This window comes from Mytilus californianus, unplaced genomic scaffold (assembly GCF_021869535.1).
Source record: "Mytilus californianus isolate M0D057914Y unplaced genomic scaffold, xbMytCali1.0.p SCAF_1, whole genome shotgun sequence".
Lineage (NCBI taxonomy): Eukaryota > Metazoa > Mollusca > Bivalvia > Mytilida > Mytilidae > Mytilus > Mytilus californianus.
Window position 1 is genome coordinate 45,140,587 of NW_026262581.1, and position 24,780 is coordinate 45,165,366.

Genomic DNA, 24,780 nt, shown 5'->3' on the forward strand with positions numbered 1-24,780 from the left:
TCAGTTGATGCTATGCAGAGTGAACACGAATCCTCAAGTAGACTCTTTGCATAGTTTGCTGCTATTTGATAATTGTATGGTGGATTAGAAGGCACTTAAATTTGTTGTGGTGTTTTTTCTGTAGACCAAGCTCCATTTAGCCGTTCAGATCGGAATAAAAGAAGATGTTGGATATAATTTAAATGAGACAGCAACCTTTGAAGAAAAACTCAAAAGACATCTAAAGGGCAGCATGTGGTCTTCAGCAACAAATGTTTCTATACAATATGTCAAGCTAAATATTGTCCAGAGGTTATAAATGTTTTACAGAAACAATCAAAAGATTTGCCATCAACACCCAATTCTGCAAATGAGAGAAAACATTAAGACCTGGCATACTACAGCTACTGATAAAGTTCCTGACTTATGACAGGCACATGCAAATATTGCAAGGTCAAGCTAGATCTTAACCCACCCCCTTTTAAATCTCAATCAGAAGATTAACAAAACGCACATAAAAACAAGTACAGTAAAAGCACTGAACTCTAAAACAGCAGTATAATAGATAAAAAAAAACATCAAAAAAGCAAATTATACCACATAGTTACATAGAGCAAGCTAAAAATACCTAAGCTACAGATTAAAAATCACGTCATCCTATACTTAATATTCACTGCTATACATCACAGAAGATTTCATACAACAGCATAGGAAGACATAATCTTGGAAAATGCACAAAACACGCAATACAGATAAAAAGAAATATTTAGTCTTGCATCAAATTAAAATTGAGCAAATTGATATTTATACAAAATTATAGGCTCTAAAGAGCCTGCATCGCTCACCTGCATCTTCAACAATGACCACTATTTAGTAAAAATCATCATTAAAGGCAAATAACTCTATTAAGAGTTAAATAGCAATTTCAGTCATGTTCATGATGTTGACATATTGGTAGATTTTATCCTTCTGATAATTTTTCCATTTAAAGTTTCTATTTATCTATCATAGTTTTCAAGATAATAGGCAAAAAATGCATAAAAATTATCATTAAAGGGCAATAACTCAAATAACGAGTCCACTAAAGATTTCATTCATTATGGCTTATCTGGTCTTGCTGATCATTTGTGCTATATAAAGTTTCTATTTATCTATTACAGTTTTCAAGATAATAGGCAAAAATGGGGAAAATTGCATTAAAGGGCAATAACTTCAATAAGGAGTCTACTAACGATTTTGTTTATGTGACTATTTTGTAAATCTTGTCTTGCTGTTCATTTTTGCTTTTTAAAGTTTCTTTCTATTTATTTTACTTATATATGTAATATAAATATTGTTTATACAAACAGGGATTCCAATTTACCAATATAATTAATGTTATGATAAGATGCTGACATCCTGGATACATTTAATTAACATAAACAGACCACTTGTTTTATCTAGAGGTTAATTTCTCTAGCACTTGACACTTTGAAGTTACAACTGGAATCTCACCAGGAGGCACACTAATCTTTTCTTATTCAGTTACATGTCACAAACAATCACTGTTGGTGAGGAAATGCAGAATATGATACCGTTTCTTAAAATCAATTTCACAAAAAATAGTTTATTATCTGAAAGTCAGTCTCCTCCCCTGGTATGATTTATGAACCCAATCTGTGTGTTATGCCATACGCATTGTCTTTGTATAATGAGTTCTTGGTTCATAGCAGTCTGACTAGTTGATATAGTTTTCCAGTGCTCTTTTTCAATTTACCACCCACCATCCCCTTCCTAACACCCTAAATAATGTTTCATGACACGGGAAACATCTCAGGTTTTACTAGTGATATATATTTTTCTTTTAATTATTTTTCTTCATGGGCTAACCAGAGCAGACCTTGCACATCCCAGCTGCAGATGAGGCACCTAGTCTCATCCCCTCGTAGAGACCCTTCACTCCACATCCTCTGGCTGGTGCATTGTCCAGCAGGCAGGTTCTTCCTCACACTGAAGGTTGCAAGCTAACTTGCTCAGGCTGGAACTCAATGTTTTATTTGTATGCTGAGTGTTTCTCAAGGGCCAAAACCAGTTTGATTTTAGTGTTATCAATAATAGAATTATTATTCATTCTAACATATCTTTCTGCTTTACAGCTCTTCTATTAAAGCATGCAAAGCAAACCTTTGATCAACTTGCTTGCTATGTGTACTTGGATGTTTGCAAACAATAGGTAGGCGGAGTTTCAGTCTGTTTTGTATATACTGGAATTTGATTAGACAATAAAATTTGACATGCAATGAAGTTAATGTTTATTGTCCAATCAAATTACAGTATATAGTTAACAGACTGAAACAGACTACCTACCTTTTGTTTACAAACATCCAAACAAACATAGCAAGCAAGTTGATCAAAGGTTTGCTTTGCATGCTTTTATAGAAGAGCTGTAAACCAGTATGATTTGCTGATACTATGTTTTGGTTTACACACAGAAACCCCTTATGTAAAACATGCTTTAGTTTTTTTGGAGCCTGTATTTGGTCTACCATGCTCAATTATGTGAGTATTTGTCTTGACTTAAATTGAGATTTGCTCTATCAGGAGACGTTTACTAAATATAGAACTTCTGGGCTTATCAATACTAAAAGAACATAATTTACCTCAGATTATATCTGTTAAAATACAGGTTGACCACAACAGTTACAAAATAATTAAACGCTCTCTTACTAAAACTACAGAAACAATATTCATACAATGAGACTTCAGAAAATATACAATATGAGACTACATGTACAAGGAAAATACAATATAAACTACAAGAGAAATACAATATTATCTGAAAGACAACAGAATACAACACCCAGTTTGTATTAAATAGTTTTTCAGATATTCGGCAATAATCAAAAAAAAATTAGTAAAAATCGTCATTAAAGGGCAATAACCGTAATAAGGAGTTGTCTGAACATTTTGGTCATGTTTGACTTATTTGTAGATCTTGTCTTGCTGGTCATTTTTGCCTCTTAAAGTTTCTGTCTATCTATTATAGTTTTCAAGATAATAGACAAAAAATTTTAAAAATGTTAAAATTCGTCATTTAAGGGCAATATCTCCTATAAGAAGTTGTCTGACAGTTTTGACATATATGGGCAATAGGTACAGCTCAACATTTTGAACAGTAAAGCCCTTTGTCAGATATTCTCTATTTATTGCGGTTTTCGAAATAATAGGTAAAACTTGCATTTTACCCCTATGTTCTATTTTTAGCCATGTCGGCCATCTTGGTTGGCAGGTGTGGTCAAAGGACACATTTTTTAAACTAGACACCCCAATGATGATTGTGGCCAAGTTTGGTTAAATTTGGCCCTGTAAATTCAGAGGAGAAAATTTGGTAAAAGTTAACAGACGACGACGGACGACAAGGTCAGACACCAAGTGATGAGAAAAGATCACTTGGCCCTTTGGGCCAGGTGAGCTAAAAATATGAGATGGAGCAATTGAATAACAAGTTTAATTATAACCTATATCATTTCATCTATTCACCCAAAGAGACAGAGTTGAAGAATTCCTTAACTTGTTTGCTTTATATATAATGTAAATAAAAACCTGGATGCAAAATACTGCTTTTTATTAAAAACCTGCACTTGGAATCAGACTTCCATAATATATCAAAAATAAGGAATAAATGGATACAGTATGTTTCCACTAGAATACCAATCACTTGTTGGTATTCTTCATCTCTAAAATATAATCCAGCAAATTTAAATTTACAGCTTTTCTATAAAAGCATGCAATACAAACCTTTGACCAACTTGCTTGCTATGTTTGTTTGGATGTTTGTAAACAACAGGTAGGTAGTCTATTTCAGTCTGTTTACTATATACTAGAATTTGATTCGACAATAAACATTAACTTCATTTAAATGTTAAGTTTCACATTGTATGTCAATTTTTATTGTCCAATCAAATACCAGTATATATTAAACAGACTGAAACTCCGCCTACCCTTTTGTTTACAAAGATCCAAGCAAACATAGCAAGCAAGTCAATCAAAGGTTTGCTTTGCATGCTTTTATAGATAAGCTGTAATGGATTTTATTTCTTTGCATTGTGTACTTTTTGCAAGTTTTATTCCTGAAAAAAGGAATTGTAATGTTTGCATCATATATAGATCCACCAATATCTTTTAATAGACCATTTAATTCAGGAAAACTTCTCATTAATAGAATTGTGTGGAAGTGGCGTAGTGTAGTATAAAGGGTATAAAATTTGTAACTGTCAATGTTTGCAAACTGACCTCTAATGGATTGTAGCTTACCTGGTATACAAGACTTTCAAAGAGTTTTAACACTCAAGAAACATACAGATTACTGTAATATTATTATTACATATCATCCCCAAATTAATTTTTAATCATGTCTCAATTGTGAAAAATTAAACCACTCATAAAATTTTTATATATGCCATCAAGTATTGGTTTAGATATATTGATGCTGACATTTGACATGTGACAAACTTTTTTTCTCACAATTTTTATATCTAATACTGTAACATTATAAATGATCCATGAAAATGAGGTCAAGGTCATCTGAACCCTGACAGATAGACATGTACACCTTATAATCATTCCACACACCCAATATAGTTGACCTATTGCTTATAGTATCTGAGATATGAACTTGAACACATAAATTTAATCTTGATCACTGATCCATAAAATGAGGTAGAGGTCATGTGAACCCTGTCTGACAGACATGTACCAAATATAGTTATCCTTTTACTCAAATAAGTGAGTATTTCACATGACAAAAAACTATAATTTTTTTTCTCAAGCAGTCACTGAACCATGAAAATTAGGTCAAGGACAATAGACATATGACAGACAGAAAGTTCGTAACATAAGGCATATAAGGTATAAAGCATCCAGGTCTTCTACCTTCTGAAATATAATGTTTATATAAATAGTTCATGCAGTCGCCGCTGGATTGTAATCCCAATGCCTGGCAAATAATCTTGTGGCTTTCGTCGCAGACTTGACAAAAAGCCAGAAGATTATTTGCCAGGCAGATACTGTTACATTTTACAGTTATATGTATGTGAGTAGTAAATTCAACAGTGAAGATGAAGAACAGCAATAAAAGTATTGTATCTTTACTGCATTAATTTATCTCCTAGTAATTCAATAGATTTTAACATCACATACAACCAATATTCTTTTTTTGTATTCACCTAGTAATAGTATTTCACTTTCTAACATGTATTTTCATCAACTTAAAAACACTTTTTATCTTGAACCAAACGACTCTTACCGAATTATATTAGTATTAATCCTTTAGCAGTTTCACACCCAATGTAAAGGGATGGACAGGGTAAATTTACATCTAACTGCAATCCATTTCATTCAAGAGATGGACATACAGACTAGAATGAATTCCAAGAAAATGCTTTGAACAGTTAACAAACAATTTATTGATATATATTAACTAACAAATCTTTAAAAACTTACACTAGCACTTTCTTCAAAATATACAATCAATACATCAGTATTCTATAATATCACAAACTGTGTATACACATGTATACTAAAAATAAATATTTAATTTTATCATGAAACATGTTTACAGCATTCTTTATCACCTAATTGTGCATTATAATAATCACTTAAAATATTGAGTGCATTATTTATGGTAATTTAATTCTAAGTAGTACCGGTAAGTTAGTATGATGTACATTTAATGCTGCTATTTGAACATCAGCTGTACATATGTCATATATGGATTGGGACAGTGGGCCGATGGTTATATTATGATACATTATCACATCACCATTATCAACAGAGAGCATTTTGAAAAAAATATCAAGATTTGGTTCCAATAAAATGCCTTAAAATCTTAAAATAATTCAGAATAATAACATCATCAATCTACTTCTAAAGTGTTTTAAAATTGAACAAATGGCTTTTTTTTCAGATTTGCAATAAAATAAATAATGTTTTTATACACTTGAATATAAAATTGAAAATGGAAATGGGGAATGTGTCAAAGAGACAACCTAACCATAGAGCAGACAACAGCCGAAGGCCACAATGGGTCTTCAATGCAGCAAGAAACTCCCACACCCGGAGGCGTCCTTCAGCTGGCAGTTCACTTAAGTCATTGGAGGCCAAATGGCAGTGATAGACCATTAAGTGCAACATGCTGATTTTTTTTAAATATAAAAATCCAAAAATTTTGGAATAATATGTGGAAGGATGTTTGGATTTATCTAAATCTAAATCTAAATTATAAACATGGTGGGACTGAAATATAAGACAGTCAAAATATAACAAATTGTAATTCAAATTTTATAACTGCTTCCATCGAACTGAAAGAAAAATTTTGAGTGATTTATCACCTTGAAAATATGAACATGAAAGGGATGCCTTTACTGTATGATTTAGAGCCTCTGTCACAACAAAAATGGGATAATGCTCCTTCAAGTATTATCAAATGATACAATTCCTAAGTGGAAATTTCAATAAATTGCAATATTTACAGAAAAGATACCCAAAATTGGTAAAGTTGCTATTCAAACCATGACTAGTCTCAGTAGGGCCCATCACATTTGGACGGTTATTATGCAATAAAATTATATATTTTGAAATTAAACCATTATACATGTAATATGAACCTTTTTTGTCTTCAAATAGTTTGAACAAATCAAGTTGCTTTTATACATATGAGCTGCATAGGATAGAAATCGACCTTATGCAAGTGCATGTATACATGTACATGTATAAGACTTTTGATAATGTTGGAACATTCAAATACAAAATAAAAGATAAATTTTTGTCTATTTTGTAGGGTTCATATAACAACTTAATTTTCAAACAGTTACAGACTTTGCATATTGATTTTTTCAACCTGAAATAGGTAAACATATGTATTGATACTCATTTGCATAAAGTGGATTTCTATCAGACGCAGCTCATATGTTAAAAAAATTTAAAGAGGTAAATTAGTAAAAAGTGCAAAAACTTTGTAAAACTTAAAACAACTTTTTTTTTGAATTTGTTTAAAAACATGTATGAATATTAACTTGGAAAATAGATAATAAAAGAAAGTTGTATCGTTACAAAAATTTTAAGCACTATTTGGAAACAACGATTTACTTATTTCCTAAATGAAATAAAGACAAACGTTCGTGCATCTGAAGTGCTTTTCTGCATTTACCTTCATCAGGAAAGCTCAAACATAAACATCTGAAAGGTATGCATAAATACACTGAAATGTAAGGAGCTATATGACCAAAAAAGGGCCTAAACAGAATATAACTCTATTGAGGAAAAAAATAAAAAATAACAAAAATGAAATAAGCAATCATAATTTATCAATAGAGAAAGCAAGGCATTTGAAAATTCTTTGAGAAAAAGACTATTTTCCTCCTTCTTTAATACAAAAAAATGCAATTAAGGTGGTACATAACACTACAGGGAGATAACTCTTTAAAAATCAGCTGAACGTTTTAATCACATCCTATTGCTAAGGAAATATAAAGCTTCTCAATGATCAAAATTAGTGTTTGTCAAACTGCTATATATCCAATGAAATTTTTCCAATAAAGTATGTGGTTCAAGTTTTTTGAAATTTTTATATTTTTGTCAAAGGGTCAAAGTAAATATTTTTTCAAAATTTTATGAAAATTAAACGAGCCAAATTAATTTTAGTCCATGTGTTTGGTACCACCTTAATACTTCTAAGTTAATGTTTCTTCTATACAAAAAGTTTGACAATTAATGTTACATACTGTGCAAACTTAATGTTGCTTCCAAACATATTGTGCAAATTAAATGTTACTTCTAAACTTAATGGTTGACATTCAATGTTACTTCTAAACATTCAACTTAATTGAAAACTTTAGTTATTTTCTATCTTAAGAAATTCATGTTATGCAACTGACATGATCGCACTAAAAAACTAGGTCATTTTTTTTTCTTCAGATAAATTATTAAACATATTATAGCACTATAGCTCTATCATAAAAAAAAATATCTACATATTCAATTCTAAGTTATAAGAATGAATTTTATAGTAAATATTGCAGTATTACTGTAATATAATACATGTGTATAAAGTTTTAGCAATGGTTTCAAATGGTAAATGCAATGATGACTTTTTAAAGGTTGGTTTTAACTCATAAGAAAGAAAGTTTTATTTACACATAGCATTCCCCTTCTGAGGCCTCAGGTCTCCTTTGGAGCTGTTGCCAAGTAAAATTGTTTTTCTGTGAGAACTGGTTTGTTATGACATTTAAGTTAACATTTACATCACCATCAGTTTCTATTGATAAAGCTGTACCAAAGTCATTGATTAAAGAATTTTCACTTTCAGAAATGTCTCCTTCGAAAGGTCTTTGATCAGGTTCGATTAATTCTCCTACAACTTTTCCATTCTCATCGCTCATTTCTCTGGCAATACTTTGATAGTTATCACATTTCTGTCTGTGGGCATCCAGTTTATCTCCGTGATCATAATTTCTATTTGTTTCCATGTTTTGAATGGGAGTATCAAGATTTTCGTCCATTTGACTGAACAACAGATTTGAATCATATTGTTCTTCATTTTGATCATTATATATATAAACAGAATTTTGGCTTTGTACATTATCATTGTTCACAAGAGTGTTATCTTCGTCGTCATCTTCTTCTTCGTTTTCACACACAGATTCATCACTATATTGTGTGGCAAACATCAACTGCTGCTGAAATCGTGCAAAGAAATCGTCTCTAGATTTAGTAAACTTTTCCTTCACTACTGGGTCTTCTTCAGAAACTAATTTCAGATTTTCTAATCGTCTATCTTCACGGTCCATTCGTTCTTGCTCCAAATCAAGTTCTCCTTCACATTCTGGCTGATGATCATCAAGTTGCTGAAGCGATTCCACATTTTCACATTCAAAAGATGGTTCTGTGGTTTCATTTGCATTGTTTTCTTCAATATTTGTAACTTCATCATTATTTTCATATGTGTTTTCCTCAATTTGAATATCTTCCTGGTTTTCCTCAACAACGACCATTTCCTTAGTTCCATTGAATTCCTCTTCATACTTTTTTATCTCTGCTAATTTCTGTTGTACTTGAAGTTCCGTTGCAACAGTACCAGGAACTCTATGATCATATCCCATCTGCAGTAGTAAAGATTCTGGTATAGGTTGACCTGGAGGGATTTGAGACAACATGGATGCCAAATGAGGATCAAGACTAGATGGATCAACAAACACACATCCACCGTGAGAACTGGCATCCACTAGATTTGAATACTGCATAGTTGTTTGCTCAATTGTGTTGACTGAATCACAGACTGAAAAAAATATAACAATAATTAAGTCAGATTGTTTGATTTAAGCTTTATTACACCACTCCAAATGAAATTTTCCATTTTTTTTCATTCACTGTCACATAAAATCTGAAGGAAAAATCAATTTACTTAGACTAAGTCACTTTATCACTAAAATATGGGAACAAAAAAATAATTTCAAAATTCTGCTATGTACACTGTATTTTGATCAGAAAAAAGATTTATTGTGTCCAAATTTTGTAAAATTCCAATATGGTTTGACAAAGTTATTGAAAAAAACTTCAACAACAGATTGAACCTAAAATATTGGCAACACCGCTGACACTGACTAGACGACAAAATGTAATCACTTGACAACATACCTACCATGCAAGACAAAAATGATAGCAAGACAAATATAAAGCGTTTTTGAGTTAATGTCTGACATGTTGACAACGGACGGACAACAGTATACCATAATACGTTCTGTAAAAGGGCGTATAATGATACAGTGATATAAATAAGTGATCCCTTCTTTGCAAGACCTTTCCTCTTACAATGGCAATCTAAAGAGATACAATACACCTAAAAAAGACCAGCAGGGATCCTTAATAAAAGGACAGGTGGGATATTTGAACACTTCAGTGCTATAAAACTGCTACTATTCTTTCTTACCTCCATTTCTTCTATCAAAACTATTCATGAAATCCTCCTCCAATTTTTCTAAATCTGTAAATGCCTACAAATGTATATCAAACTCTTTTATACCATTTTCATTACATTAAATATTTTTTGTTTTTACTGTTATGTAAACTAATTGTACTAAAACTTATCTGTATATTTGAATTTGTAGGTTTTTTTTTTTTTTTTTTTAAAGTATTGTGTTTACAGACTTAATTTCCAAATTTTTACAAAACTCTAAATTATCAGTAAAAATCAACTATGAGTACATACTAATTTCTATCAATTGTACAAGTGTTTACACATTGTTAACGGAACTTTTAACAATCTGATATTAAGTCTTACTCAGTATGAAACAAAATAAATCTCTAGACAATATAAAGGCCTTCTATTATTTTAAATTTTTGCCTAAGTTTATAATACACTTAAATAATACAATTATAAAATTGAGAATGGAAACAGGGAATGTGTCAGAGACAACAACTCGACCAAAGAGCAGAAAACAGCTCAAGGCCACCAGTGGGTCTTCAACACAGCGAGAAAATCCGGAACCCGGAGACAGGCTTCAGCTGGCTCCTAAACAAAAATGTACACTGGTTAAGAGAAAATGGAAGTCAAAATAAACTCCGAAACATATAAATAAACCAAAATTATAAAAACATACAAGACTAACAAAGTACAGAGGTTCTTGACTTGGGACAGGTGCAAAAATGTGGCGAGGATAAACGTTTTGTGATATCTCAACCCTCCCTTATACCTCTAGCCAATGTAGAATAAACAAACACACAGCAAATTATGCACACTTTGTCCCACCACGCATATCCCAACTTATAATTCAAACTATCCAAAAACAGGAAGTAGGTGTCTGACATATCTCAAAACTATTGAGCTACAGTCTAAATAATAAAATCATTCTGTTCAGTAGTTTTGAGAAAAGAATCTATTTTCATTCTTTTAAAATATAAGCACACAAAAAGTAGGAATCCTATAGATATGTTCAACATCCCCTGAATGTTGGTTAAGACCCATCAAAGACTTCTACGGTTTTGCAACAATGAAATTGCCTTTTTGATTAAATGATTCAGTAGGATTAAGATTCATACCACTTACCATTTTCATTTCTGGTCGACCTTTCTTTAATTTGGATGTGCACGCCTGTGCCAGTTTAAACACAGAATTGTACAAATCCTGAGGAATATTTTTATCATTTGGATCGCACATGTTGTAAAATTTCTCTTCATTATCACCAACCATTTCAATCATATACTCAACCTTAAAAAAGAATTTTAAATTATACATATTGACATACTGTAATGAGAAAAATAAAATGAAATTATATTTGTTCTTAACATTTTTTCATATGGCAGAAAACTGTACTTATCATTGCTTCGGTATAAAACCTTGAACCATCCTTAACATGCAAGCAATATTCACTTCTTGATGTTCAACAACCATCAATTTATCAGTATAAGCTTGACAATTATGTCCAAAGCATACTCTGAAATCTGTCTCAACTTTACCCCTTTGAAACGGATTTTTTTTGTGTTTGTTTACTTAGAACCTGTTTGGTTTAGTCAGTTTTCACAGTGACTGTTAATCATCACTGATCATGTAAAAAATACAGTTTGTGTGTCATTTAAAATTCTTATCAACCATTCATGTGTCTGATGAGTATACAAAAATACACCAATCATGTGTAAATAGTTCATGGATGCATCAGAGCTTTTTCATTTCTGCATCAGTGCTTTTTCATTTCTGACAATTTTCTTTCACACATATTCAGTGAGAGCAAATGATTGAATGTATGAATGTGAATCTTGCTTTGCAATTGAAAAACACATTACTTCATATTTCTTATGTGCTCTTGAGCCAAATAGGCTTTGCTCATACTTCTAAAGCAAATAAGCATCAAATAAGAATAACAGTTCGTAAATATTGAGTGTTACCTGGCTGGGATCCAACCAAAAACTCCCATCACTAGAGGTTAAAGTTTTACCACATGACCACAGAGGCAACTCAAAAAATGAACTTTTAAACAGCCAGTGACAACAAGTCATAATAAAACATGTTTTAGGAGTCAGGAGTCAGGAGCCAGTATTTCAGTGGTTGTCGTTTGTTGCTGTTTATAATATTTGTTTTTTCGATTATTGTTTTATAGATAAATCAGGCTGTTAGTTTTCTCGTTTGAATTGTTTTACATTTGCCATTTGAGGGCCTTTTAAAGCTTGCTATGAGGTATGGGTTTTGCTCATTGTTGAACGTTGTACGGTGACCTATAGTTGTTAACTTCTACACCATTTGATCTATGGACGTAGATTCATTGACAATCATACCACATCTTCTTAATTTCATATTGTTACCATGGAACTTCACATCTTTCGTTGTATTTAAGTGAAAAAAGTATGTATTTTTCCGCCTTTTATACATTTTTGATTCGACACATAATATAACTACTTACCAAAAATTTATTGTCAGTTCCTTCCCTTCTTTCATCATAAGATTTCTCCCCCGTACAGACTTCATAAATTACCTAATATTAAACAAAATTATATTTGTAAAAACAAAGTTGTAGAGTATTACAAAACAGACTAATAAGAAGAAACTACATGTACATAATATAAGCACTGAGGTCAATTTAAGTAAAATGAGAACATCTCTTTTATTACACTAATTTAATAGGTTGTGTTTAAGGAGCTAAAATTCTATCCTAATAAAATTTTCTGATTTTTTATTTCTAAAAAAAGGACTGCATTTATAAATTCTATTCATATACAAAAATGTACTTACTACACCATATGAATATGTATCCCCTTTGACAGACATTTTAGACCCTCTTTGAGCCTCAGGTGGCAGATATGCTCTGGTCTGATACTGTTTAGTATCAGCTTGTTTCTTTGTGATATGTGTCAGTAGACCAGTCTCAGAACCAGTTGTGGCATGCTGAGCCATCCCTAAATCTGATATTTTGGCTTCAAAGTTGCTGTCTAATAGGATGTTCCCACTGAAAAATATATCAATTCTGGTCAATTTAAAACAAAAATAGAAAATTAGCCAGTCAAAAATAAATTTTATAAGTCATAACCTGAAAATATGACCATTTTAGAAGACATGGGAATATAGTTCACATGATCTTCTTGTCAAACAAAGTTGGACTTTATCGTCAAACGTTCGTTTTTCGCTACCATTAGCATCAAATGAGCCTTAATTTTGTTAAATCTCATTTTGTAGCTATTGTTAGTATCAAATGGAGTAAAATGTTTATCGTTAACATTATTTTAACAAATATTTCATCGTCATTCGTCATGTGGGGTACCCCGTTCCTACCCACGTTTATGAGGGTTACTCCAATAGTTTCTTCCTCAAATTTGTTGAGTCAAAAACTGAAAATTGGAGTAATCAGAATTCCCAAAACCAATACAATGTACCATGTTATTGAACCATACAGACAAAAATAATAATGCTCTCATACAGTAATAATCAAATTCATCATATGGTTACCTTTTAATGTCCCCACGTATGAGTGGTGTATCTGTTAATGTACGGTATGTAGAATTTACCTTTTAATGTCCCCATGTATGAGTGGTGTATCTGTTAATGTACGGTATGTAGAATTTACCTTTTGATGTCCCCATGTATGAGTGGTGTATCTGTTAATGTACGGTATGTAGAATTTACCTTTTAAGGTCCCCATGTATGAGTGGTGTATCTGTAAATGTATGCACAATTTACCTTTTAATGTCCCCATGTATGAGTGGTGTATCTGTTAATGTATGTAGAATTTACCTTTTAATGTCCCCATGTATGAGTGGTGTATCTGTTAATGTATGTAGAATAAACCTTTTAATGTCCCCATGTATGAGAGGTGTATCTGTTAATGTATGTAGAATTTACCTTTTAATGTTCCCATGTATGAGTGGTGTATCTGTTAATGTATGTAGAATAAACCTTTTAATGTCCCCATGTATGAGAGGTGTATCTGTTAATGTATGTAGAATAAACCTTTTAATGTCCCCATGTATGAGTGGTGTAACTGTTAATGTATGTAGAATTTACCTTTTAATGTCCCCATGTATGAGTGGTGTATCTGTTAATGTATGTAGAAACTGTAAACCACAGGCAGCTCCTCTCAGGATTCCTAGTCTTTGTTTCCATGTTAATGCAGGGGTATTGTCCTAAAATTATAGTTCAATGTCAGGTTAAATTAATCTAATGATGCTTGAAGACCCATTGGTGGCCTTGGGCTGTTTTCTGCTCTTTGGTCATTACCATTTTGTTGTCTCTTTGATACATTCCCCATTTCCATTCTCATTTTTATTCAACATATAATATCTTTACTTTCTGCTAAAAAGGTTTTCTGAATCATTATCTTTGTAGAAAACAAATGCAATAGCAAAAACTTTTTTTTTTTTTAAATATTTTAAAATCAATTTACTGCTTTAAAATTTATTATAGATCTCAATAAAACTTTGTTCACCAATTTTTTAAATTTTTAAATCAATCTATATAAACTTTATAAACGATGTAAACCCTATAAAATAACTAATGATTGATTTAAGGTTAGGATTTCCACAAGCTACTGGAAAACTGAGAATTTAAAAGTAAATGGTCTGTGATAAGTATTTTTTCTTACAAAACTTAATAAGAAAACTTAAAAAATCACATTATTAGTGAAAAAATTCTAAATTCACTGGAGTATGCAATTTTAACACATCAGATAAGTGTTTATGGCCATATATTTTCAATATATCACAAAATCTGTGAAAAACCTTTTTTCTTGTGACATAAAGAAACAGGAACCTAATATTCGTAGCTTTTAATTTCATCAGGTCATAAGTATTCATCCACTATAAAAGTAGGTAATATTGCATAAAAATTGACATCAAAACAAAAAAATTGAATATCTTAAAGCACAAAAATTCATATTAGAATTTTGTAGGTGTAAGAACCCTTGAACTAAATGCAGAAGCTAAATCTGCTTCATGAACAACTTTTGGGTGCAAGCAGGATGCATAATTATATACAAATAAAGTCATCTGTCACATCCTTTATTCATCATTAAAGCTGTGAATTACACTTTCTTAGTTTAACAAAAGAACTATATAAACATAATTTTACCTTTAAGGTTTAAGTGAAATAGGATATTTTCAATGCAGATATCTGGTTTTGATACAAAAAAAAATACAGATAACTGCCATTCTTAAAGTCTGATTGGACATGTTGGAACCTCAATACAAAAATACCTACCTTACAGGTTGTTCTGTTCTCTCAAGAAAAAAAAGCAGACAGACATCTAAATCTACCATGGATATGTATCAATGCTAAATTTATGGAGATATCTACCTTAACTTACATACCAGACAAATATCAAATATGGGGTTTGGTAGCCACTGTGGCAGAGTGGTCTAAAAGTTCAAATACTAAATCACTAGCCTGTCAATACTGAGGTTATGAGTTCCAACCATGCATGTGGCAGGTGAGTTCGATTGACTAGGACAGTCAGTTTTCCTGCCAATGGTTGTGGTTCTATTTTGGCATTCTGGCTTCCTCCATCAGTAAAAAACTAACCACCACAAAATAGCTAATAGTGCTTAAAATGGTGTTAAACACCACAATTATCAATCAATCAATATGGGGCCAATACTTACAGAGTCACCTACCTTACATGTTAAAACAGAGTCAGAAGATACCAAAGGGACAATAACAAATTCAGCAGTTTTCTAGAATAACAATAGACATTAACTGATACTTATACTCTGATAAATACATGTGACTGGTCAATCACTAGAGTTACATACCTTGCATGCTATTCTATCTTCCAGAGAACCATAAGCCATCAACTGATACTTATACTCTGATAAATACATGTGACTGGTCAATCACTAGAGTTACATACCTTGCATGCTATTCTATCTTCCAGAGAACCATTAGACATCAACTGATACTTATACTCTGATAAATACATGTGACTGGTCAATCACTAGAGTTACATACCTTGCATGCTATTCTATCTTCCAGAGAACCATTAGGCATCAACTGATACTTATACTCTGATAAATACATGTGACTGGTCAATCACTAGAGTTACATACCTTGCATGCTATTCTATCTTCCAGAGAACCATTAGGCATCAACTGATACTGATACTCTGATAAATACATGTGACTGGTCAATCACTAGAGTTACATACCTTGCATGCTATTCTATCTTCCAGAGAACCATTAGGCATCAACTGATACTGATACTCTGATAAATACATGTGACTGGTCAATCACTAGAGTTACATACCTTGCATGCTATTCTATCTTCCAGAGAACCATTAGGCATCAACTGATACTGATACTCTGATAAATACATGTGACTGGTCAATCACTAGAGTTACATACCTTGCATGCTATTCTATCTTCCAGAGAACCATTAGGCATCAACTGATACTGATACTCTGATAAATACATGTGACTGGTCAATCACTAGAGTTACATACCTTGCATGCTATTCTATCTTCCAGAGAACCATTAGGCATCAACTGATACTGATACTCTGATAAATACATGTGACTGGTCAATCACTAGAGTTACATACCTTGCATGCTATTCTATCTTCCAGAGAACCATTAGGCATCAACTGATACTGATACTCTGATAAATACATGTGACTGGTCAATCACTAGAGTTACATACCTTGCATGCTATTCTATCTTCCAGAGAACCATTAGGCATCAACTGATACTGATACTCTGATAAATACATGTGACTGGTCAATCACTAGAGTTACATACCTTGCATGCTATTCTATCTTCCAGAGAACCATTAGGCATCAACTGATACTGATACTCTGATAAATACATGTGACTGGTCAATCACTAGAGTTACATACCTTGCATGCTATTCTATCTTCCAGAGAACCATTAGGCATCAACTGATACTGATACTCTGATAAATACATGTGACTGGTCAATCACTAGAGTTACATACCTTGCATGCTATTCTATCTTCCAGAGAACCATTAGGCATCAACTGATACTGATACTCTGATAAATACATGTGACTGGTCAATCACTAGAGTTACATACCTTGCATGCTATTCTATCTTCCAGAGAACCATTAGGCATCAACTGATACTGATACTCTGATAAATACATGTGACTGGTCAATCACTAGAGTTACATACCTTGCATGCTATTCTATCTTCCAGAGAACCATTAGGCATCAACTGATACTGATACTCTGATAAATACATGTGACTGGTCAATCACTAGAGTTACATACCTTGCATGCTATTCTATCTTCCAGAGAACCATTAGGCATCAACTGATATACAAGACAAACATCAGCCATGGAGACATCAGGTTGGTCAATCATATAGCCATACAGCAACACTATATTGTTGTGTCTATACCTAAAATAGACAATTTTAACATTTTTTTATTTTTGTTTTACTTTGTAAAACGAATTTCTCATGATCAAACACAAGAATTTCATATGAAAGCAGAAATTCTAAAGCTTTCTAGCTTATTACTTTGTTCTATACTATACATTCTCTTGCACTCAGTACATAATTGAAGTTAGAAATAAAACGAGAAACAAGATAATACTGAACGTAACATCAATTATTACACTTATCGTTCAGGGAGACATTGTTGAAAACAAACCTCACCCCTAACAAAAAAAAAGGAAAACAAAACACACCTAACAAAAAAATCTGTAAAACATTTAATAATGAAGACACAGTTATGTCTGACCTTGTTTCGGTTGTGTTTGTTAAATCTTAAATTTTCAAGGTGAAGTGTTTGTTTCATGCATAAATAACAAGTATGCATGTTCATTCTTTAAAATTTCATACAAATATATATCAAAGAATCTTATCCTTATACTGGTTATTCTAAATTTGTATTTATTATTTTCCAACAAGAAAATCATCCACTCCAGCTAAAATAAGGAGAGAAAAAGACACTTGCAGAACATAAGGAAGTAGAATTTTTTACAAACGTGAACATTGTAAAAGTATTAAAACAAAAGAATATTTACGTACTTGCTTAAAGTTGCTAACTCTCTTTTGACTTGCTGTTCTATGTTACCATTCACATCTTCTCTCTGTAATTGTAGAAACAATTATTATACAAAATGAATGAAATGAAAATAAAACTTAAAAAATTTTGTGCTTCTGAATATATATTTCATTTATAGATTTTAAAAACATTTTTTGTATGCAGCATTTCCTTTACTCACATCAATTAATCTCACATTCATGTCATTGGTTCAAAAACCTTTGAATAAATGCATGCAAAAATTTCTGAATTCACAGTATTAACTTTTATCCAATATTTTTTGGCATTATTGCACATTAGCTTAAGCATTTACCAAACAGAACTCGTAGAATTTCTTCAAACAAATATGAACTCAAAATATACAAATAATTCTACATGAAAGAATACTTTCCAACCTGACATACTTACAGAAAATAATTTTTTAACAGCACATTTTGTATTTTTTAAAACTGCATGGAAAACTTTCCCATAAGCACCCTGTCCAATTAAGTATTCATCACTGAATCCATCAGTTGCTTGAACAATTTCTTTGTAACTAAAACCATGAATTCCATTTAAAGCTATTGAATAATCAACATCGTTGTCTTTGGATTTGTGGTACTCTGAGGAACCAACATCTTTGTCTTTGGATTTGTGGTACCCTGAGGAACTTTTGTTATTTTGTAATCTCTGTCTTAATGCCGTATTAGATGCCATATTGTCCATACTTTTTCCTGGGCCACTCACTCCAACTTCATGCATTATTGTTTTGTCTTCACTTTCAACTTCTTTGCTAATTTGTTTCTTAATCTGCAACATCAAAATATTAAAAAAAAATAATTATAACTGAGTAAAATTACTATCATAGGTTCAAAAATATGCAACATAAGCCTTTAAATCCCCTTTCATTTTACCTAAATTTCTAAAGATAAATATTTTGCTGCAACAGACATACACAGTAAATGTATCTCAAATTATGTTACAGAATGAAATACCATACCATCCTTTCTACCCAAAGTCTTAATTCCAAACCCCAAAAATGTTCACTGAAAATTCAATTATTACTGCAATGAAATATGATTTAAGGTGTAATGGACATAACTTGTGAAGAAATTTATAACAGTTAAATATACATGTAGTCTTGAATTATATTAAAGTACATAGTTGATTCAAACTTACTGAAGGTTTAGAAATCAATCCTCCATCTAAATGTTTACTTCCCATTTCCATTTTGTCTTTGAATGTATCACATCTGTTTAAATTGACATTGACATCTTCAACTTTTGGCGGGGAAGTCTTTCTGTTTTGTCCTTTCCCTGGAGGCTTAATGCTTTCTATAAACAATACAAAATGTAATAAACTTGATATCAAATTATCAAACAGTAAATTTTGGTTGAAGCTATAAAATAATTTCACAACAGGGATTTCAGAAGTTTTTACTTCCCTATTTTATACAGGTGAAATATATCCAAAAATATCCCTCACCTTTAATTAGCTTTTCTCTGTAATGCATTTGTACTTAAAAATGTAAGGTTACTACTGAAACAATTAAAATCAGTTGGTGGTTGTTTCTAAAATCATGTGATTTTCTCTCAAAGTCAAGTCTAAATAGTTTTCTTTTATCTATTGAAAATTTTTGCTCTACTGCATGATGTCAAAAAATTAATGACCATTAAAGCTTAAATACCAAATAAGGAAATATGAATTTTATTGCCAATTAGAAAACTATCCACCATAGAACATAGAATAAGGATGTTAACAATTACACCCAGATCACTCAAAAGACTTTAAATGATGAGCAATCCCCATACCATACGGAAAACTATAAAAGGCCTCTAAATAGCAAAAGATTATCATTTCAAACAGTACACCTTACATCCTGATTCAAGTAAATAACATTAGATAAAAATCATTAAGGTAGACAACAACAAATTACATCATCTGAAGCAAATATTTTTAAACAAGAGTGCACATGCTGAAATGTCTCTCGCCTGCTTTACTAACCATTGATTTTATGTTGAAAGTCTTAAAGATAAAGGTTTTATTAACAGTATAAAAGAAACTTTACATTTTTAAAAATCTATGACAATGAGGTCAAGGTCAGATAAATTGCGTCAGACAGACATCTACACCTTACAATTTTTTTATACACCAATTTACTTGACCTATTGCATATGCTAGTTGAAAAACAGACCAAAACACAAAAACTAAACACTGACAAATGAACCATAAATATGAGGTCAAGGTCAGATTATCCTTCCAGACAGAAATGTGCACCTTACAATTATTGAATACACCAAATATAGCTGACAAATTGCTATAAGTATTTGAAAAATAGACCAAAATACGAAAACTTAACATTGACCATTGAACTATAAAAATTAGGTCAAGGTCATATGATACCTTCCAGACAGACATGTACACATTACAATCATTCCATACACCAAATATAGTTGACCTATTGCTATAGTACTTGAAAAACAGACAAAAACACAAAAACTTAACATTGACCATTGAACCATGAAAATGAGGTCAAGGTTGGATGAAACCTGCCATACTGACATGTACCCATAACAATCATTCCATACACCAAATATAGTTGACCTATTGCTTATAGTACTTGAAAAACGGACAAAAACACAAAAACTTAACATTGACCATTGAACCATAAAAATTAGGTCAAGGTCAGATGATACCTTCCAGACAGACATGTACACATTACAATCATTCCATACACCAAATATAGTTGACCTATTGCTTATAGTACTTGAAAAACAGACAAAAACACAAAAACTTAACATTGACCAATGAATCATGAAAATGAGGTCAAGGTTGGATGAAACCTGCCAGACTGACATGTACCTGTAACAATCATTCCATACACCAAATATAGTTGACCTACTGCTTATAGTATTTGAGAAACGGACGTAATCAAGTAACTTTAACCTTGATCACTGATCCATTAAATGAGGTCGAGGTCAGGTGAACTCTGTCTGACGGACATGTAGATGTTGCAAGGAACCCATATACCAAATATAGTTATCCTATTACTCACAATAAGTGAGATATTCACGACAAAAAAAACTAAAAAACAATTTTTCAAGCAGTCGCTGAACCATGAAAATGAGTTCAAGGACAATGGACATATGATTGACGGAAACTTGGTAACATAAGGTATCTGCATACAAGATATGAAGCATCCAGGTCTTCTACCTTCTGAAATAAAAAGCTTTATACAAATAGTTTACGCCGCCACTGGATAGTAATACCTATGTCTCGCTTAATGCAACTTTCTTCGCAGGCGAGCCAATTAAAACCGATGCAGCCTCTTGCTGAAAATTATGTTTACTATATTATCAAAATATTTATCTACTTATTCACTGAAATTTCATATACAACTGGATATATCTGTGCATTTAAGTAACTACCACGAATATTTAAAATTCTATAATGTGCTACTGTAGTGAGAATTTCTTATTCAAAATTGCATACAAAATACATTTACAAATAAACGTACATCAGGTACAAACAACCTTTTAAATGCAAAAACGATCTGCATTATCTAATTTACAAGCTTTTTGGTAATATAGCTCCAAATTTTCAATTATTAAAACACAACACTTTTTGTTTGAAAGCACAATTACTGCTAATTATTTATTTGATTTCCTGAAAGATTATAAACATGGTTTTACTAATAATACATCACATGAAAAAATATTGCAATCATTTATCTGAATTTGCTTCTAAAAATACAGAACTTCAGACTACATGCACTACCTATATATTATTATAATACATAATATAATAATATAAATTGGTCTAAACAGGTTATATTTCAATATTATTTAAATGAAAAAGAGAACAGTAGACACCCTAAAACAATTATGCACATTGTGGTTAATCTCCAGTTCAAGCAGTAATCTGATATCATTTCAAACAATTTAGTAAGTTTCATTATGATCACATTGCTAATTATGGTCCACTTCATTTAAGATACTGTTGATTCAATATTATTCGTGGGATACCAATTTTTGCACATTTCATCAGTACAGGTGAACCATGAATTTCAATCAATGTTAAACAAATTACAAATTTTCTTTAGGCTTGTTTACAGACTTTACAAACAAAAGCACGAAATCAAATATCCACGAAAATACAATTTTTCCTCAATCCAAGAAATATGGTACCCTGGAAAATAAATGAATCCACAGTATTCCATAATGAAATATTTAAAATTTAACTGTTGAGAGTGGAGAAATATCGTAATACACGAGTCATAGTGGTGGAATATGTTTCTCTAATGATTTTTATCCTTCCTTTTCAAAGATTTGCAGAAAGTTGTGTTCTTTATATGTGAGGTCATCAGACATGGTCGCCTTTTTTCATGACATCACAATGGGAAATTCAGAAGAAAGCAGGAGAATTTGCAGAGAAAAGATATTTCACTAGTGAGGAGAAATATTTTTCTCACACTGATCAAGAAATGTGAAAATAGCACAAAAATTAGAGAAAAATTCATCAAATAAGACCATAATACTTACTGCTATCAAAATTATCTAAAGCTGCTTGTATTTGTGATGCTGTCCGGTCATCGTTACTGTTAACTTTCTTTGGTGAATAAAATGACTGAGTATCTTCTGACTCACTCGTAACTATAAAAAATACCAAAAGTAAAGCATGTAATACTACTGCAAGGTCATTTTTCTGTGTTCATGAACTAATTTTATCTTAAGATAGAAAAGGAGGGGGATTGGCTTGTAAATTAAAATCAATATAATTCAATAAAACCTTGCCTTGATGTAGTTTACATCATGATGTTTTCAAAAATATAATAATAAGTATGGATCATAGTGCTTTTTTTATGCCCCACCTAGGGACATTATGTTTTTCAATCTGTGCGTCCGTTCATTCGTCTATCCTTCCGTCTGTCTGTCCGTCTGTCTATCCCACTTCAGGTTAAAGTTTTTGGTCAAGGTAGTTTTTAATGAAGTTGAAGTCCAATCAACTTGAAACTTAGTACACATGTTCCCTATGATATGACCTTTCTAATTTTAATGCCTAATTAGAGTTTTGACCCCAATTTCACAGTCCACTGAACTTAGAAATTGATAGTGCGAGTGGGGCATCCGTGTACTATGGACACATTCTTGTTCAAGCTAAAAGTTGTGCAAAATTTGAAATGTTTTGTAAAAATTATACATGGAAATTTTTTGTGAATAGAAAGAAAAATAAACGATTTTTTTTTAAACTTAAAAATAAGAAGATAGCTATTTATATAATGATCTTTCAGAATATAAACTGAAATAAATTGCTTCGCCAAGTGCAGCTGGATACGACCTCAGAGGTCTAACCCTGAACAGTTGGGGCAAAAATGGACACAATTTTCGCGCTTGATACAGGTCTGAATTTGGATTGTAATTCAACATTTGACACAGAATAACTGTAGTCAAAGAACTGGTTATATGATTTGAATTTATATTAAATTTTTTGCTTTCGTGCAATACACTATGCTGTTGCGAATTGACCTCCCCCCTTCTTTTTCAAAAAAAATTTGTATACCCCCCTCCCCCCTTTCTTTCAAAATTTTGAAGAAATTTTCTTTTCGATTTCTGAAATCTTGAGGAGAAAATAATTCCCCCCCCCCCCCTCCAATTTTTTTTAACCTTCCCCCTTTTTCCAAAAAAAATTCAATGGAGTTTGCAACCATAATAACCCATTTAAATACATCATAAAAGTCTTAAAATAGAAAATGACATACATAATCATAGCTAAAATTAATTTACCTTAATCAGCATTTTAAAAATTATTAAAATAGTAACTTCTTAAAATGAATTGACAGCAAATCACCTCAAGACAACACATCATTTCTTAATACATAATTTAAAAGCAGTGTAAGGGAGGTAATTCAAAGTTGTGTTTGAATTACCTTCCTTACACTGTAATTTGTACTTAAGTAATTGTCCATTGACCAGGACACCCTTGTTTTTTCTCACTTGTTTGCCCCTAATTCCTAAACAGTTTGAGCCATAACCCCCCAAAGCCAATCCTAACCATCCCTTTGTGGTATGGAAACTTGTGGTATAATTTCAGAGAGAGACATACACTGTTCCACAAGTTATTGTCATGAAACTAGAAAAATGCTTATTTGGGCCCCTTAATTCCTAAACTGTTGGGACCATAACCCCCAAAAAAGGGCATAACTCGAGAATGGTTAGAGTGACCCCACCAAAATTCAAACTTGATCTGTATTTTGTGGTAGTAAGCATTGTGTATAAGTTTCATAACATTTGGTTGAGGCAAACTCAAGTTAGAGAACTGAAACCAATTTTTGGACGTACGTATGTACGTACTTACAGACAGACAAGGGTAAAACTTAATGCCCCCTCTGCTACGGCAGGGGCATAAAAATAAAATTGTCCGAGTTATCTGCCCTTATATGACTAAGAGGAAATGAGTAAAGCAAACAAAACTTATCCTGTATTGGTCAAAATAGTCTTAATACTAAGATAAAACACAAAATTGTCATTTAGATGCAAAATCTTACAAATGAATTCAAAATTTGCTTATTTCCTTTGAAAAGATCTAGAAAAAAAGAATGTGTCCATAGTACATGGATGACCCACTCGCACTATCATTTTCTATGTTCAGTGGACTGTGAAATTGGGATCAAAACTCTAATTTGGCATTAAAATTAGAAAGATCATATCATAGGGAACATGTGTACTAAGTTTCAAGTTGATTGGACTTCAACTTCATCAAAAACTACCTTGACCAAAAACTTTAACCTGAAGTGGGACAGAAGGATGGA

The 24,780-nt window shown here is 31.9% G+C and overlaps 1 protein-coding gene across 2 annotated transcripts in view; it reads right to left on the reverse strand.

The window, feature by feature from the left end:
* Window positions 1-5,399: 5,399 nt before the first annotated feature.
* The window catches only part of LOC127701824 (uncharacterized), a 32,021-nt gene continuing 12,640 nt past the window's right edge, over window positions 5,400-24,780 (reverse strand). For both annotated transcript variants that reach the window (XM_052205793.1, XM_052205802.1), the window contains exons 3-13: window positions 22,514-22,624; window positions 19,152-19,306; window positions 18,402-18,782; window positions 17,978-18,039; window positions 17,215-17,344; window positions 14,003-14,121; window positions 12,737-12,950; window positions 12,408-12,479; window positions 11,060-11,221; window positions 9,944-10,007; window positions 5,400-9,292 (exon numbers count right to left, since the gene is read on the reverse strand). In XM_052205793.1, the coding sequence (XP_052061753.1) occupies window positions 8,148-9,292; window positions 9,944-10,007; window positions 11,060-11,221; window positions 12,408-12,479; window positions 12,737-12,950; window positions 14,003-14,121; window positions 17,215-17,344; window positions 17,978-18,039; window positions 18,402-18,782; window positions 19,152-19,306; window positions 22,514-22,624 (2,615 nt within the window). In that variant the 3' untranslated portion in view covers window positions 5,400-8,147. The remainder of the gene's footprint in view (window positions 9,293-9,943; window positions 10,008-11,059; window positions 11,222-12,407; window positions 12,480-12,736; window positions 12,951-14,002; window positions 14,122-17,214; window positions 17,345-17,977; window positions 18,040-18,401; window positions 18,783-19,151; window positions 19,307-22,513; window positions 22,625-24,780) is intronic.